Here is a 13,271-nt window from a genome sequence, read left to right as displayed (position 1 = left end):
AGTGACGCTCAGATCAAAATAGTTATAAAGCCAAACAAGTACAAATCAAACTTGAAGAGCACCGGTGACCCAAAATTCCAAACTGTTGTGCTGAATACGACTAAGGTTCCTGATATATATAGAACCGGACTATAAATAAAGACTGACAGGTACAGGAAATTTTAATAACCAAAGTGAGTGAAATCAATTATTGAAAGATTAGGAGAGTAGTTTGAAAAATCCCAAACTGTATTTAATGACAAAACAATCATTAGTATAGCACTAGTGCTAACAACTGTAATTAAGTATGGTGTTGACAAAAAAACCATCATAAGTATAGCACTAGTGCTAACAATTGTATTTATGGAATCAGTCAGTCCGGAATCAAATTTAACTGAATATTTAACACATGTGTACATATCATTAATTAAATGGAAAATATTGCCACTAATACCTTGCTCAAAAAGTTTAGAAAAGAGAAAATTCCTCTGTCTTAGGTTTTTCTAAAATCAACAAAACAACAATATATAGATATTTTTTTTACCTAAACATTTAAGTATTATTTAAGTATGGTATGAACAAAACGAACATGAGTATAACACTAGTGCTAACAATTGTATTCAAGTATGGTCTTGACAAAACGATCATAAGTATAGCACTAGTGCTAACAATTGTATTTCAGTATGGTGTTGACAAAATGATCATAAGTATATCACTAGTGCTAACAATTGTATTTAATTATGGTGTTGACAAATAAAGGCAACAGTAGTATACCGATGTTCAAAACTCATAAACACAAATCCGGGTCATTAACCAAAACCGAGGGAAATGCATTAATTACAAGAAAATGATGATACAAGAGGCTGTCACAACGACAGCAAACCGGATTTATTAATATCTATTTGTGTCCTGGCAATATCACAAGAAAGTGAAAATCGTCAATATCAAATTTGACCTCCATTTTGTCATCAGTATCAACATCTTAAAATTTGAAAAGCTTAGATTGAATGGTTCATGAGTAAATGCAACAACGTGAATGGAAACGCCATTTCACAATCTTTCAAGAACCATAACTCCTGAACGGTAAAAGTCAAAATCGTCATTATTGAACTTGACCTCTAATTTGCCATCAGTAACAACATATAAAAATTTCAAAAGCTTTGGTTGAATGGTTGATGAGAAAATGCACGGACACGACTGGAAACACCATTTTTCAATCTTTCAAGAACCATAACTCCTGAACGGTAAAAGTCAAAATCGTCATTATTGAACTTGACCTCTATTTTGTCATCAATAACAACATATTAAAATTTGGGAAGCTTTGGTAAAACAGTTCATGTGTAAATGCACGGACACGACAGGAAACACCATTTTTCAATCTTTCAAGAACCATAACTCCTGAACGGTAAAAGTCAAAATCGCCATTATTGAACTTGACCTTCATTTAGTTGTCAGTAACAACATAATAAAATTTGGGAAGCTTTGGTTGAACAGTTCATGAGTTAATGCATGGACAACATTTGATTGCCGCCCGCCCGCCCACCGTACATCCCCAAATCAATAACCGACATTTTTGTCACAAAAAACCGGTTAAAAATGTAACACACACAGAAACGAACTAAGCATTAGACAAAACCCTATGCGTGTAACAAATATAACATCAAAACTAAATACATGAATTTGGGATAGAAAAGTACCGTGACACAGAAAGCAAACGATATAAAAGAAACACAACGTTAAAATGTAACACAAACAGAAACGAACTATAATATAACAATGACCATATTCCTGACTTGGTACAGGACATTTTTTAAAAAGAAAAAAATGGTGGGTTGAACCTGGTTTTGTGGCATGCCAAACCTCCCTCTTTTATGGCCATGTGAAATATAACATTAAAATGACATCACAACATTACAGGACTATAGCTATCAGAAGTATAGCACTAGTGCTAACAATTGTATTTGAGTATGGTGTTGACAAAACGACTATAAGTATAGCACTGTTAACAATTGTATTTAAGTATGGTGTGAAAAAACGAACGTCAGAGTCATCAGTGCTACTTAAATAATTACATTTTCTGAGTCTTCCTTCTGAGTATAATAACAAGAGTGCACACACTGAAATGTCTCGCCTTCTTTACTAATCATTGATATTATGTTGATAGACCTAAATATCAACTGTCAAATAAACTCAACATTAACAAAGAAAACGAAACATTGATCAATGGACCGTGAAAATGAGGTCAAGGTCAAATAAAACCTGCGTAACAGACATATAGATCATAAAATATTTCCATACACCAAATATAGTAGACCTATTGCATATAGTATTAGAAAAACAGACCAAAACACAAAAACCTAACTTTGACCACTGAACCATGAAAATGAGGTCAAGGTCAGATGACACCTGTCAGCTAGACATGTACACCTTACAATCATTCCATACACCAAATATAGTAGACCTATTGCATATAGTATTAGAAAAACAGACCAAAACACAAAAAACTTAACTATAACCACTGAACCACGAAATGAGGTCAAGGTCAGATGACACCGGTCAGCTAGACATATACACCTTACAATCATTCCATAGACCAAATATAGTAGACCTATTGCATATAGTATTACAAAAACAGACCAAAACACAAAATCTTAACTATAACCACTGAACCATGAAAATGAGGTCAAGGTCAGATGACACCTGCCAGTTGGGCATGTACACCTTACAGTCCTTCCATACACCAAATATACTAGACCTATTGCTTATAGTATCTGAGATATGGACTTGACCACCAAAACTTAACCTTGTTCACTGATCCATGAATTGAGGTCAAGGTCAAGTGAAAACTGTCTGACAGGCATGAGGACCTTGCAAGGTACGCACATACCAAATGTAGTTATCCAATTACTTATAATAAGCGAGAATTTATCATTACAAAAAATGTTAACTTTTTTTTCAAGTAGTCACTGAACCATGAAAATGAGGTCAAGGACATTGGCCATGTGAGTGACGGAAAGTTCGTAACATGAGGCATCTATATACAAAGTATGAAGCATCCAGGTCTTCTACCTTCTAAAATATAAAGCTTTTAAGAAGTTAGCTAACACCGCCGCCGCCGGATCACTATCCCTATGTCGAGCTTTCTGCAACAAAAGTTGCAGGCTCGACAAAAATGTGAATTGCAATGGTTTTATACGATTCTTTATTTTAATGAATTAATAGAACCAATGTTAACCAAATAAGTCCACAAGCTACACTAGTCCTTTACATTATGTAAGAAGATGTATTAAAACAGATATAAAACTTTTTATTAAAAATCATAAGCTTATTCAGCTTGATAAGTTATTATCAGATGAGTAACAAACAGAAATGGAAAAGATTGTGACTATTTGTTAAAATATGAAATCTAGTCAGAAATTCTGTTTTACTTCAATTATCTACAATGATTACTTCTATATAAACAATCTCTGTATATTAGACTGTGTCCAATTATAAAATGTTACGATAAAAAAATCATCTCAAATATGAAATATGACAACTTCCACATATTTCAGGAGGGTAGATTGTAAATATGAGAAGTTCACAAATACAACAGGTGAGCAGATTGTGAATAAAAACATAAAGATCTTCCCAAGTCATTAGTTAATTTGTCAATGAAAATCTTACCCAAAAGTTTGAAACTGTTAAATTAACGGTTGAGTATAATCCGTTTTAGAGGGATAATAGTGTTCCAAATTACATTTTCTTTTAATCAGATTTTGGCTTGTAATCTACCTTAAAATAACGTCAGAATCAGTCAGAAAAATACAAATTTGAAAATTTTTCATTATCACAAGTTTTATCTATAAATAAATAATATTTTCTATTCTATGTCATCATAATTATCTATAAATTGTTTTTTAATCATATGTACATCCTGATAAAAAAAACCCACCTGTATTATACTCATTGTACAATGTATACACAATTATATTATGACATTAAATATCACATCACAAATTGTACAAGTAATGAAACATTGTGTACAGAATATACATCATATCACGATTTGTACAAGTAATAAAACAACTTGTACCCTCACATAGAGTCTCTCCCAATATAAGGGTGGTACAGGGTTAATTGTTTTGACATGTTAAATATTTCAATGGGTTAATATTTCATCAATGTGATGGGTCATACCTGTTTACCTTCTGTTGAGTTGTCGTTAAAAACTGTGTTCTTCGCATACATGATTATATGAATGAAACAACAGCTATAGAGCCAAATGTCTGTATCAAACTAAGTATGTTGATACCCCCTTCTCCCCCCTGTGTACACTATAAACATCACAGTACAAATAAATGAACAGAGTGTACACTCTATACAACATCACTGTACAATTTGTACAATTCATGGAACAATGTTTACACTAAATACATCACATTAAAATTAATTGAACAATTTGTACAGTTCATGAATAAGATCTATACAAAATACATCCCATCAAAAGTTTTACATGTAATTGAACAATGTGTACATTATATACATCACAGTACAATTTGTACAAATTGTTGTATATACATATTAATAAAATACAATGTTTTCAGTTTTAAAAGTCCTATCATTAAAGCAGTTGTCAAGATCCAAACTCTGTGGTATCAGATGTAATTGGTTTGAACTCGTACGCTCCTCTACCATCCATCTGTAGGTAAAACTGAAATGGAAAAAACAATAAAAATTAGGACACAGGAATCTTACAAATATTAAACCAAATGGTTTATTCTGTTTTGAATTTTCCTCTGTATTTGGTATTTTTGTGATTTCACTTTTTTTTATCCAGAAAACTGAATATTTGTACATGAGGTTCACTATATAGTTAAAAGGAATTCCAGTTTATGTGTATTGAACTTCAGGAAGAAATTTTCAAATTAAATTTTATTGACCAATATCACATTGAATCATAGTTAAATCAATAACGAGAAAACTAATATGTCTTTTTGCTGAAAATGTGCATATTAGCAGTCTTTTCATGATGTCATAAATATCACACATTTTTATCTACCACAAATATTCCATGAAAATTGATAAATTTCCATTTACTTTTTGGACTCCCTACACAATGGTCCAGATCATTCTAGTTATCAAACTCATGATTTTGAGTTCATTTTATCAACTGATTTTACATTACATATTATTCTTTAACACTATAAAGTTATATTACTTTGGGTCATGGTTAAATAGGAATTAGAATAATATTAAAGAAGTGATAGTTACAGTAAAACCATTATCAACACTGTCACAGTTAAAGAGTAATATACAAACCTCATGATGTTTCCATAATGACTTTCTGTGTGATACTGTAAACAATGTTATTCCAACCTATAAATATAATACACATATTATGATAACAGGTATCACACAGAGTGTTAAATCTCAATACCAAGTAACATCAGAGTACCATGAATTCCTCATTATTCATTGGATACCTATTTGCAGATTAAGGGGCTAATCAATTTAAATGTTTCGCCAATTACAAATTTTCTATCACCATGATAAACTTGCATGTCACTTTTGTCCAATTTGTCCTCACTCCATGTTAATACTACTGCTTGTCTCCCATTGTACAATGAAGGGTATAATTAATGTAAATAACACAGTCTTCCTCATGGTTGATTAAAATATATCTGTTTATAGAGTCTTATACAAAAAGCTTATTCAACCTAAAGGAATTTTCTACAAAATTTAGTCCTGGTATCTATGATGAGTTTATTTCCAAGAAATAATAAAAAACAAAATGTAGAAATTTAATGAGAAAACTTAAAAAGAAAATATACAGTAATCTGTCATACTTTTTGTAAATGCTATTTTTAATAAAATAAATGATGTTGAAAGTTAAATTATTCTTCTACTTATTGGTTTTAATGTCTCTTTAATATCTATCTTTTAGATCATTGATTGTGTTGTAGACTGTGAACATTTTACTGAGATCTTTGACTACGTTTGTGTATTGAAAATTATTAATTTAACTGACTTAATAATACATATTGCAGGTTTAAACAAATATCAATGTAAATGCATTGCATCAGTTGGAATTGAGGACATATCAATTTAAGATAAATTACAAACCTCTCTACAATACTGATAAATAAAACCCTCTACATCCACACTGACCGCACTCGTACATTCATCTAGGATAGCAAACTGTGGCTTATGATAAAGTAATCTGGCCATCTACAACAAGCAAGGATACCTTCAGAATGATGAACAAATACTATATACTATGATTTTATTCTACAATTAGATAATTTACACAAATTTTCTATAACTCTACCTCATGAAAGCCTTTTAAGAATGTTCAATATTTTATAATAACTAGATGAGTCGGAATGACATAAATGACACTTCTTGCAAAACAAGCTTTAAACAATTATTAGGTGTTGAAATTTATAAAGTTCAAAGCCTGAATTTTTTGCATAAATCAGCAAAGCGGAACCAAACTAACGTAAACTTGATTTGTTACCCATCATAGTTGACGCACATACTACAAAACAGCTAAATATATGAAGGCATTTAGAAGGAAATTCTATATAGCTGTTTGTTGTGGAATAAGGGTAACATTAAATAGCTCCAAACTAAGCCAATGGGATGTAAGAAAATTCTTATAAGCAAAGTTCTATGTCATTCTACAGTTAACATTCTGATACTATTGTCTATGATGAAAAATCAAAAATATGATCAATACTGATTTGTTAAAGATCATCATATAAAAATAAATCACTTTAAAAAATAACTGAGTACGTCTGTACTTACTGCAACTCTTTGTTTCTCTCCACCACTTAACACATCCATCCAATCCTGTAAATACATCAACTTATTAAACACTTTATATGTGGAATGAGTTCTTATTAAAAACTTTATATGTGGAATAAGTTCTTATTAAAACCATATATGTGGAATAAGTTCTTATTAAACAACTTTATATGTGGAATAAGTTCTTATTAAAAACCCTATATGTGGAATAAGTTCTTATTAAACAACTTTATATGTGGTATAAGTCCTTATTAAAAACTTTATATGTGGTATAAGTTCTTATTAAACAACTTTATATGTGGTATAAGTTCTTATTAAACAACTTTATATGTGGAATAAGTTCTTATTAAAACCATATATGTGGAATAAGTTCTTATTAAAACCATATATGTGGAATAAGTTCTTATTAAAAACTTTATATGTGGAATAAGTTCTTATTAAAACCATATATGTGGAATAAGTTCTTATTAAAACCATATATGTGGAATAAGTTCTTATTAAAACCATATATGTGGAATAAGTTCTTATTAAAAACTTTATATGTGGAATAAGTTCTTTTTAAAATCTTTATATGTGGAATAAGTCCTTATTAAAAACTTTATATGTGGAATAAGTTCTTATTAAAAACTTTATATGTGGAATAAGTTCTTATTAAACAACTTTATATGTGGAATAAGTTCTTATTTAAACCATATATGTGGAATAAGTTCTTATTAAACAACTTTATATGTGGAATAAGTTCTTATTAAAACCATATATGTGGAATAAGTTCTTATTAAAAACTTTATATGTGGAATAAGTTCTTATTAAAACCATATATGTGGAATAAGTTCTTATTAAAACCATATATGTGGAATAAGTTCTTATTAAAAACTTTATATGTGGAATAAGTTCTTATTAAAACCATATATGTGGAATAAGTTCTTATTAAAACCATATATGTGGAATAAGTTCTTATTAAAACCATATATGTGGAATAAGTTCTTATTAAAAACTTTATATGTGGAATAAGTTCTTATTAAAACCATATATGTGGAATAAGTTCTTATTAAAACCATATATGTGGAATAAGTTCTTATTAAAACCATATATGTGGAATAAGTTCTTATTAAACAACTTTATATGTGGAATAAGTTCTTATTAAAAACCCTATATGTGGAATAAGTTCTTATTAAACAACTTTATATGTGGTATAAGTCCTTATTAAAAACTTTATATGTGGTATAAGTTCTTATTAAACAACTTTATATGTGGTATAAGTTCTTATTAAAAACTTTATATGTGGTATAAGTTCTTATTAAAACTTTATATGTGGAATAAGTTCTTATTAAACAACTTTATATGTGGAATAAGTTCTTATTAAAACCATATATGTGGAATAAGTTCTTATTAAAAACTTTATATGTGGAATAAGTTCTTATTAAAACCATATATGTGGAATAAGTTCTTATTAAAAACTTTATATGTGGAATAAGTTCTTATTAAAACCATATATGTGGAATAAGTTCTTATTAAAAACTTTTTTTTTATTTGTGGAATAAGTCCTTATTAAAACCATATATGTGGAATAAGTTCTTATTAAACACTTTATATGTGGAATAAGTTCTTATTAAAAACTTTATATGTGGAATAAGTTCTTATTAAAACCATATATGTGGAATAAGTTCTTATTAAACAACTTTATATGTGGAATAAGTTCTTATTAAAAACCCTATATGTGGAATAAGTTCTTATTAAACAACTTTATATGTGGTATAAGTCCTTATTAAAAACTTTATATGTGGTATAAGTTCTTATTAAACAACTTTATATGTGGTATAAGTTCTTATTAAAAACTTTATATGTGGTATAAGTTCTTATTAAAACTTTATATGTGGAATAAGTTCTTATTAAACAACTTTATATGTGGAATAAGTTCTTATTAAAACCATATATGTGGAATAAGTTCTTATTAAAAACTTTATATGTGGAATAAGTTCTTATTAAAACCATATATGTGGAATAAGTTCTTATTAAAAACTTTATATGTGGAATAAGTTCTTATTAAAACCATATATGTGGAATAAGTTCTTATTAAAAACTTTTTTTTTATTTGTGGAATAAGTCCTTATTAAAACCATATATGTGGAATAAGTTCTTATTAAACACTTTATATGTGGAATAAGTTCTTATTAAACAACTTTATATGTGGAATAAGTTCTTATTAAAACCATATATGTGGAATAAGTTCTTATTAAAACCATATATGTGGAATAAGTTCTTATTAAAACCATATATGTGGAATAAGTTCTTATTAAAACCATATATGTGGAATAAGTTCTTATTAAACAACTTTATATGTGGAATAAGTTCTTATTAAAACCATATATGTGGAATAAGTTCTTATTAAAAACTTTATATGTGGAATAAGTTCTTATTAAAACCATATATGTGGAATAAGTTCTTATTAAAACCATATATGTGGAATAAGTTCTTATTAAACAACTTTATATGTGGAATAAGTTCTTATTAAAAACTTTATATGTGGAATAAGTTCTTATTAAAACCATATATGTGGAATAAGTTCTTATTAAACAACTTTATATGTGGAATAAGTTCTTATTAAAAACCCTATATGTGGAATAAGTTCTTATTAAACAACTTTATATGTGGTATAAGTCCTTATTAAAAACTTTATATGTGGTATAAGTTCTTATTAAACAACTTTATATGTGGTATAAGTTCTTATTAAAAACTTTATATGTGGTATAAGTTCTTATTAAAACTTTATATGTGGAATAAGTTCTTATTAAACAACTTTATATGTGGAATAAGTTCTTATTAAAACCATATATGTGGAATAAGTTCTTATTAAAAACTTTATATGTGGAATAAGTTCTTATTAAAACCATATATGTGGAATAAGTTCTTATTAAAAACTTTATATGTGGAATAAGTTCTTATTAAAACCATATATGTGGAATAAGTTCTTATTAAAAACTTTTCTTTTATTTGTGGAATAAGTCCTTATTAAAACCATATATGTGGAATAAGTTCTTATTAAACAACTTTATATGTGGAATAAGTTCTTATTAAAACCATATATGTGGAATAAGTTCTTATTAAAACCATATATGTGGAATAAGTTCTTATTAAAACCATATATGTGGAATAAGTTCTTATTAAAACCATATATGTGGAATAAGTTCTTATTAAAACCATATATGTGGAATAAGTTCTTATTAAACAACTTTATATGTGGAATAAGTTCTTATTAAAACCATATATGTGGAATAAGTTCTTATTAAAAACTTTATATGTGGAATAAGTTCTTATTAAAACCATATATGTGGAATAAGTTCTTATTAAAACCATATATGTGGAATAAGTTCTTATTAAAACCATATATGTGGAATAAGTTCTTATTAAAAACTTTATATGTGGAATAAGTTCTTTTTAAAATCTTTATATGTGGAATAAGTCCTTATTAAAAACTTTATATGTGGAATAAGTTCTTATTAAAAACTTTATATGTGGAATAAGTTCTTATTAAACAACTTTATATGTGGAATAAGTTCTTATTTAAACCATATATGTGGAATAAGTTCTTATTAAACAACTTTATATGTGGAATAAGTTCTTATTAAAACCATATATGTGGAATAAGTTCTTATTAAAAACTTTATATGTGGAATAAGTTCTTATTAAAACCATATATGTGGAATAAGTTCTTATTAAAACCATATATGTGGAATAAGTTCTTATTAAAAACTTTATATGTGGAATAAGTTCTTATTAAAACCATATATGTGGAATAAGTTCTTATTAAAACCATATATGTGGAATAAGTTCTTATTAAAAACTTTATATGTGGAATAAGTTCTTATTAAAACCATATATGTGGAATAAGTTCTTATTAAAACCATATATGTGGAATAAGTTCTTATTAAAACCATATATGTGGAATAAGTTCTTATTAAAAACTTTATATGTGGAATAAGTTCTTTTTAAAATCTTTATATGTGGAATAAGTCCTTATTAAAAACTTTATATGTGGAATAAGTTCTTATTAAAAACTTTATATGTGGAATAAGTTCTTATTAAACAACTTTATATGTGGAATAAGTTCTTATTTAAACCATATATGTGGAATAAGTTCTTATTAAACAACTTTATATGTGGAATAAGTTCTTATTAAAACCATATATGTGGAATAAGTTCTTATTAAAAACTTTATATGTGGAATAAGTTCTTATTAAAACCATATATGTGGAATAAGTTCTTATTAAAACCATATATGTGGAATAAGTTCTTATTAAAAACTTTATATGTGGAATAAGTTCTTATTAAAACCATATATGTGGAATAAGTTCTTATTAAAACCATATATGTGGAATAAGTTCTTATTAAAACCATATATGTGGAATAAGTTCTTATTAAAAACTTTATATGTGGAATAAGTTCTTATTAAAACCATATATGTGGAATAAGTTCTTATTAAAACCATATATGTGGAATAAGTTCTTATTAAAACCATATATGTGGAATAAGTTCTTATTAAACAACTTTATATGTGGAATAAGTTCTTATTAAAAACCCTATATGTGGTATAAGTTCTTAAACTCAATAAAAACTTGATAAGTGGAATAAGATTTTATTAAAAACTTTATATATGGAATAAATTCTTTTTAAAATCTTTATATGTGGAATAAGTTCTTATTAAAGATTAAAAAATTCTTAAACTCATTAAAAAAACCTTTAAACTTGGAATGAGTACTCAACTTATAAAAAAAACACCTCATATATGTGGAACAAACTCATATATAACAAACTTCAAATGCTTAACAAGTTCTCAAACTCATTTAAAACTTTAAATGTGGAATGAGTATTCAAACTAGTTAAAAAAATTCCAAAACATATAGATAAAAAAGCTGTGTTATAGACAAATAGTTGCTCAAGACAGTTTTATTTGAAAAGCAAAACATTTCACAACATTGTGCATTTTTTTATAAGAAATTCATGATAGAAAATCCCTTCATGCACTTGATACAATGAAAAGCAAAAGATCAACACTTTTAATGAATCTGTCATAACTTACTTGTACAGAATCCCAGCCCCCTTCTCTTTCTAGGATGTACTCCAGCTGTACCTATAAAGATTTAATTTAAAATCAATTACAACAAGCGTAAAACTGAAGGCCCTCTCTGCTATTGCGGGGGCATAAAAAGCCTTATTCATATAAATAATAATGAATTTTTCATCCATCTTTTAATCCTGAAAGAAATTTATAAGACTAAGCACCCAAATCCATTTACCTTTTAAAGCGATGACTTCCACTAATCAATTAAGAAGCAATCTTCTATCAAGGAAATCAAGACCTGGAATATTGTATCAAAGTAAGAGATATACAGTCAATACACATTCATTGCTGTTTATTTTTTCTTAAATTGAAATCATCTCTTTTTTTAAGTTCTTAACAAACTTTTGTTAATTTCATGCTATTTATAAAGATGTAATTATAAACTAAAGGCTCTCAAGAGCCTGTGTCGCTCACCTTGGTCTATGTGCATATTAAACAATGGACACATAAATTCATGACAAATTGCGTTTTGGTGATGGTGATATGTTTGTAGATCTTTCTTTACTGAACATTCTTGTTGCTACAAATGTACAATTAGCTCCATCTATAATGAACTTGGCCCAGTAATTACAGTGGAAAATATTTTCTAAAAATTTACAAAAAATTATGAAAATTGTTAAAAATTGACTATTAAGGGCATACGATACAGTTGCAGGGGAGGTAATGACGTTGCTAACGTAAAATGTTATTTTCGCGACGTCAAACTGTGACATATCGGGAAAAGATGCATTTTTCGATTGATTTTTATCATTCAAACTGATTTAATTTGAAAACGAGTGCATGGACCCCTATTTTTTAAAATGACATTTTGTTTCATTTTGCAGGAAGATTATGTGGTCCGAGAACACAATTATTTCGTAGTGCATTTCTTTTAGAACATAAATGAAAATAAAAAAAATCCCACCTGCGCTTTCTCAAAGAAATTTTTACAGTGTGTTGTACTACTTTTGGGACAAATTATATCAAAATTATAGAAAACTTCATCGGCTCTAACTCAAAATATGGACAATACTATGTTAAGGGCGTCTTGAAATCTTTTGACAGCTTCCGAAGTGCTAATTTTTAACCTTTTTCAGCTGGACCAAATCACTACTTTCCTTTAAAATTTTGGACCCAAATTTTTTTACAGTGTAATTTCACCCCCCTACTTACAATTTGAGGCATTAAACATGGAGAAATAAATTTGGAAGGGGTATAAAAATTAATGGCAAGTAACCGACTGTCAACACTAGGGACTATATTCGTGAACAACGAAAATCAAGGGACGACAATTGTGGTCTCGGACCATGTGGGCCAAATTTTATAAAACTGTAAATAATGCATTTTTTATAATTTTGATAAATATACAGCAAAAATGACGTTTTTTTCTCAATTCATGACCATT

General features: G+C 27.9%; 1 protein-coding gene across 1 annotated transcript in view; it reads right to left on the bottom strand.

Annotated features, from left to right (window-relative positions):
* Positions 1–3,167: 3,167 nt before the first annotated feature.
* Positions 3,168–13,271, bottom strand: part of LOC139506062 (ATP-binding cassette sub-family D member 3-like) — a 56,879-nt gene continuing 46,775 nt past the window's right edge. The window contains exons 23-27 of the mRNA XM_071295351.1: positions 11,846–11,896; positions 6,769–6,813; positions 6,085–6,189; positions 5,281–5,337; positions 3,168–4,672 (exon numbers count right to left, since the gene is read on the bottom strand). Of these exons, the coding sequence (XP_071151452.1) occupies positions 4,595–4,672; positions 5,281–5,337; positions 6,085–6,189; positions 6,769–6,813; positions 11,846–11,896 (336 nt within the window). The 3' untranslated portion in view covers positions 3,168–4,594. The remainder of the gene's footprint in view (positions 4,673–5,280; positions 5,338–6,084; positions 6,190–6,768; positions 6,814–11,845; positions 11,897–13,271) is intronic.

The sequence above is a fragment of the Mytilus edulis genome, chromosome 1 (assembly GCF_963676685.1).
Source record: "Mytilus edulis chromosome 1, xbMytEdul2.2, whole genome shotgun sequence".
NCBI lineage: Eukaryota > Metazoa > Mollusca > Bivalvia > Mytilida > Mytilidae > Mytilus > Mytilus edulis.
This window is presented reverse-complemented; position numbering and strand designations above follow the sequence as displayed.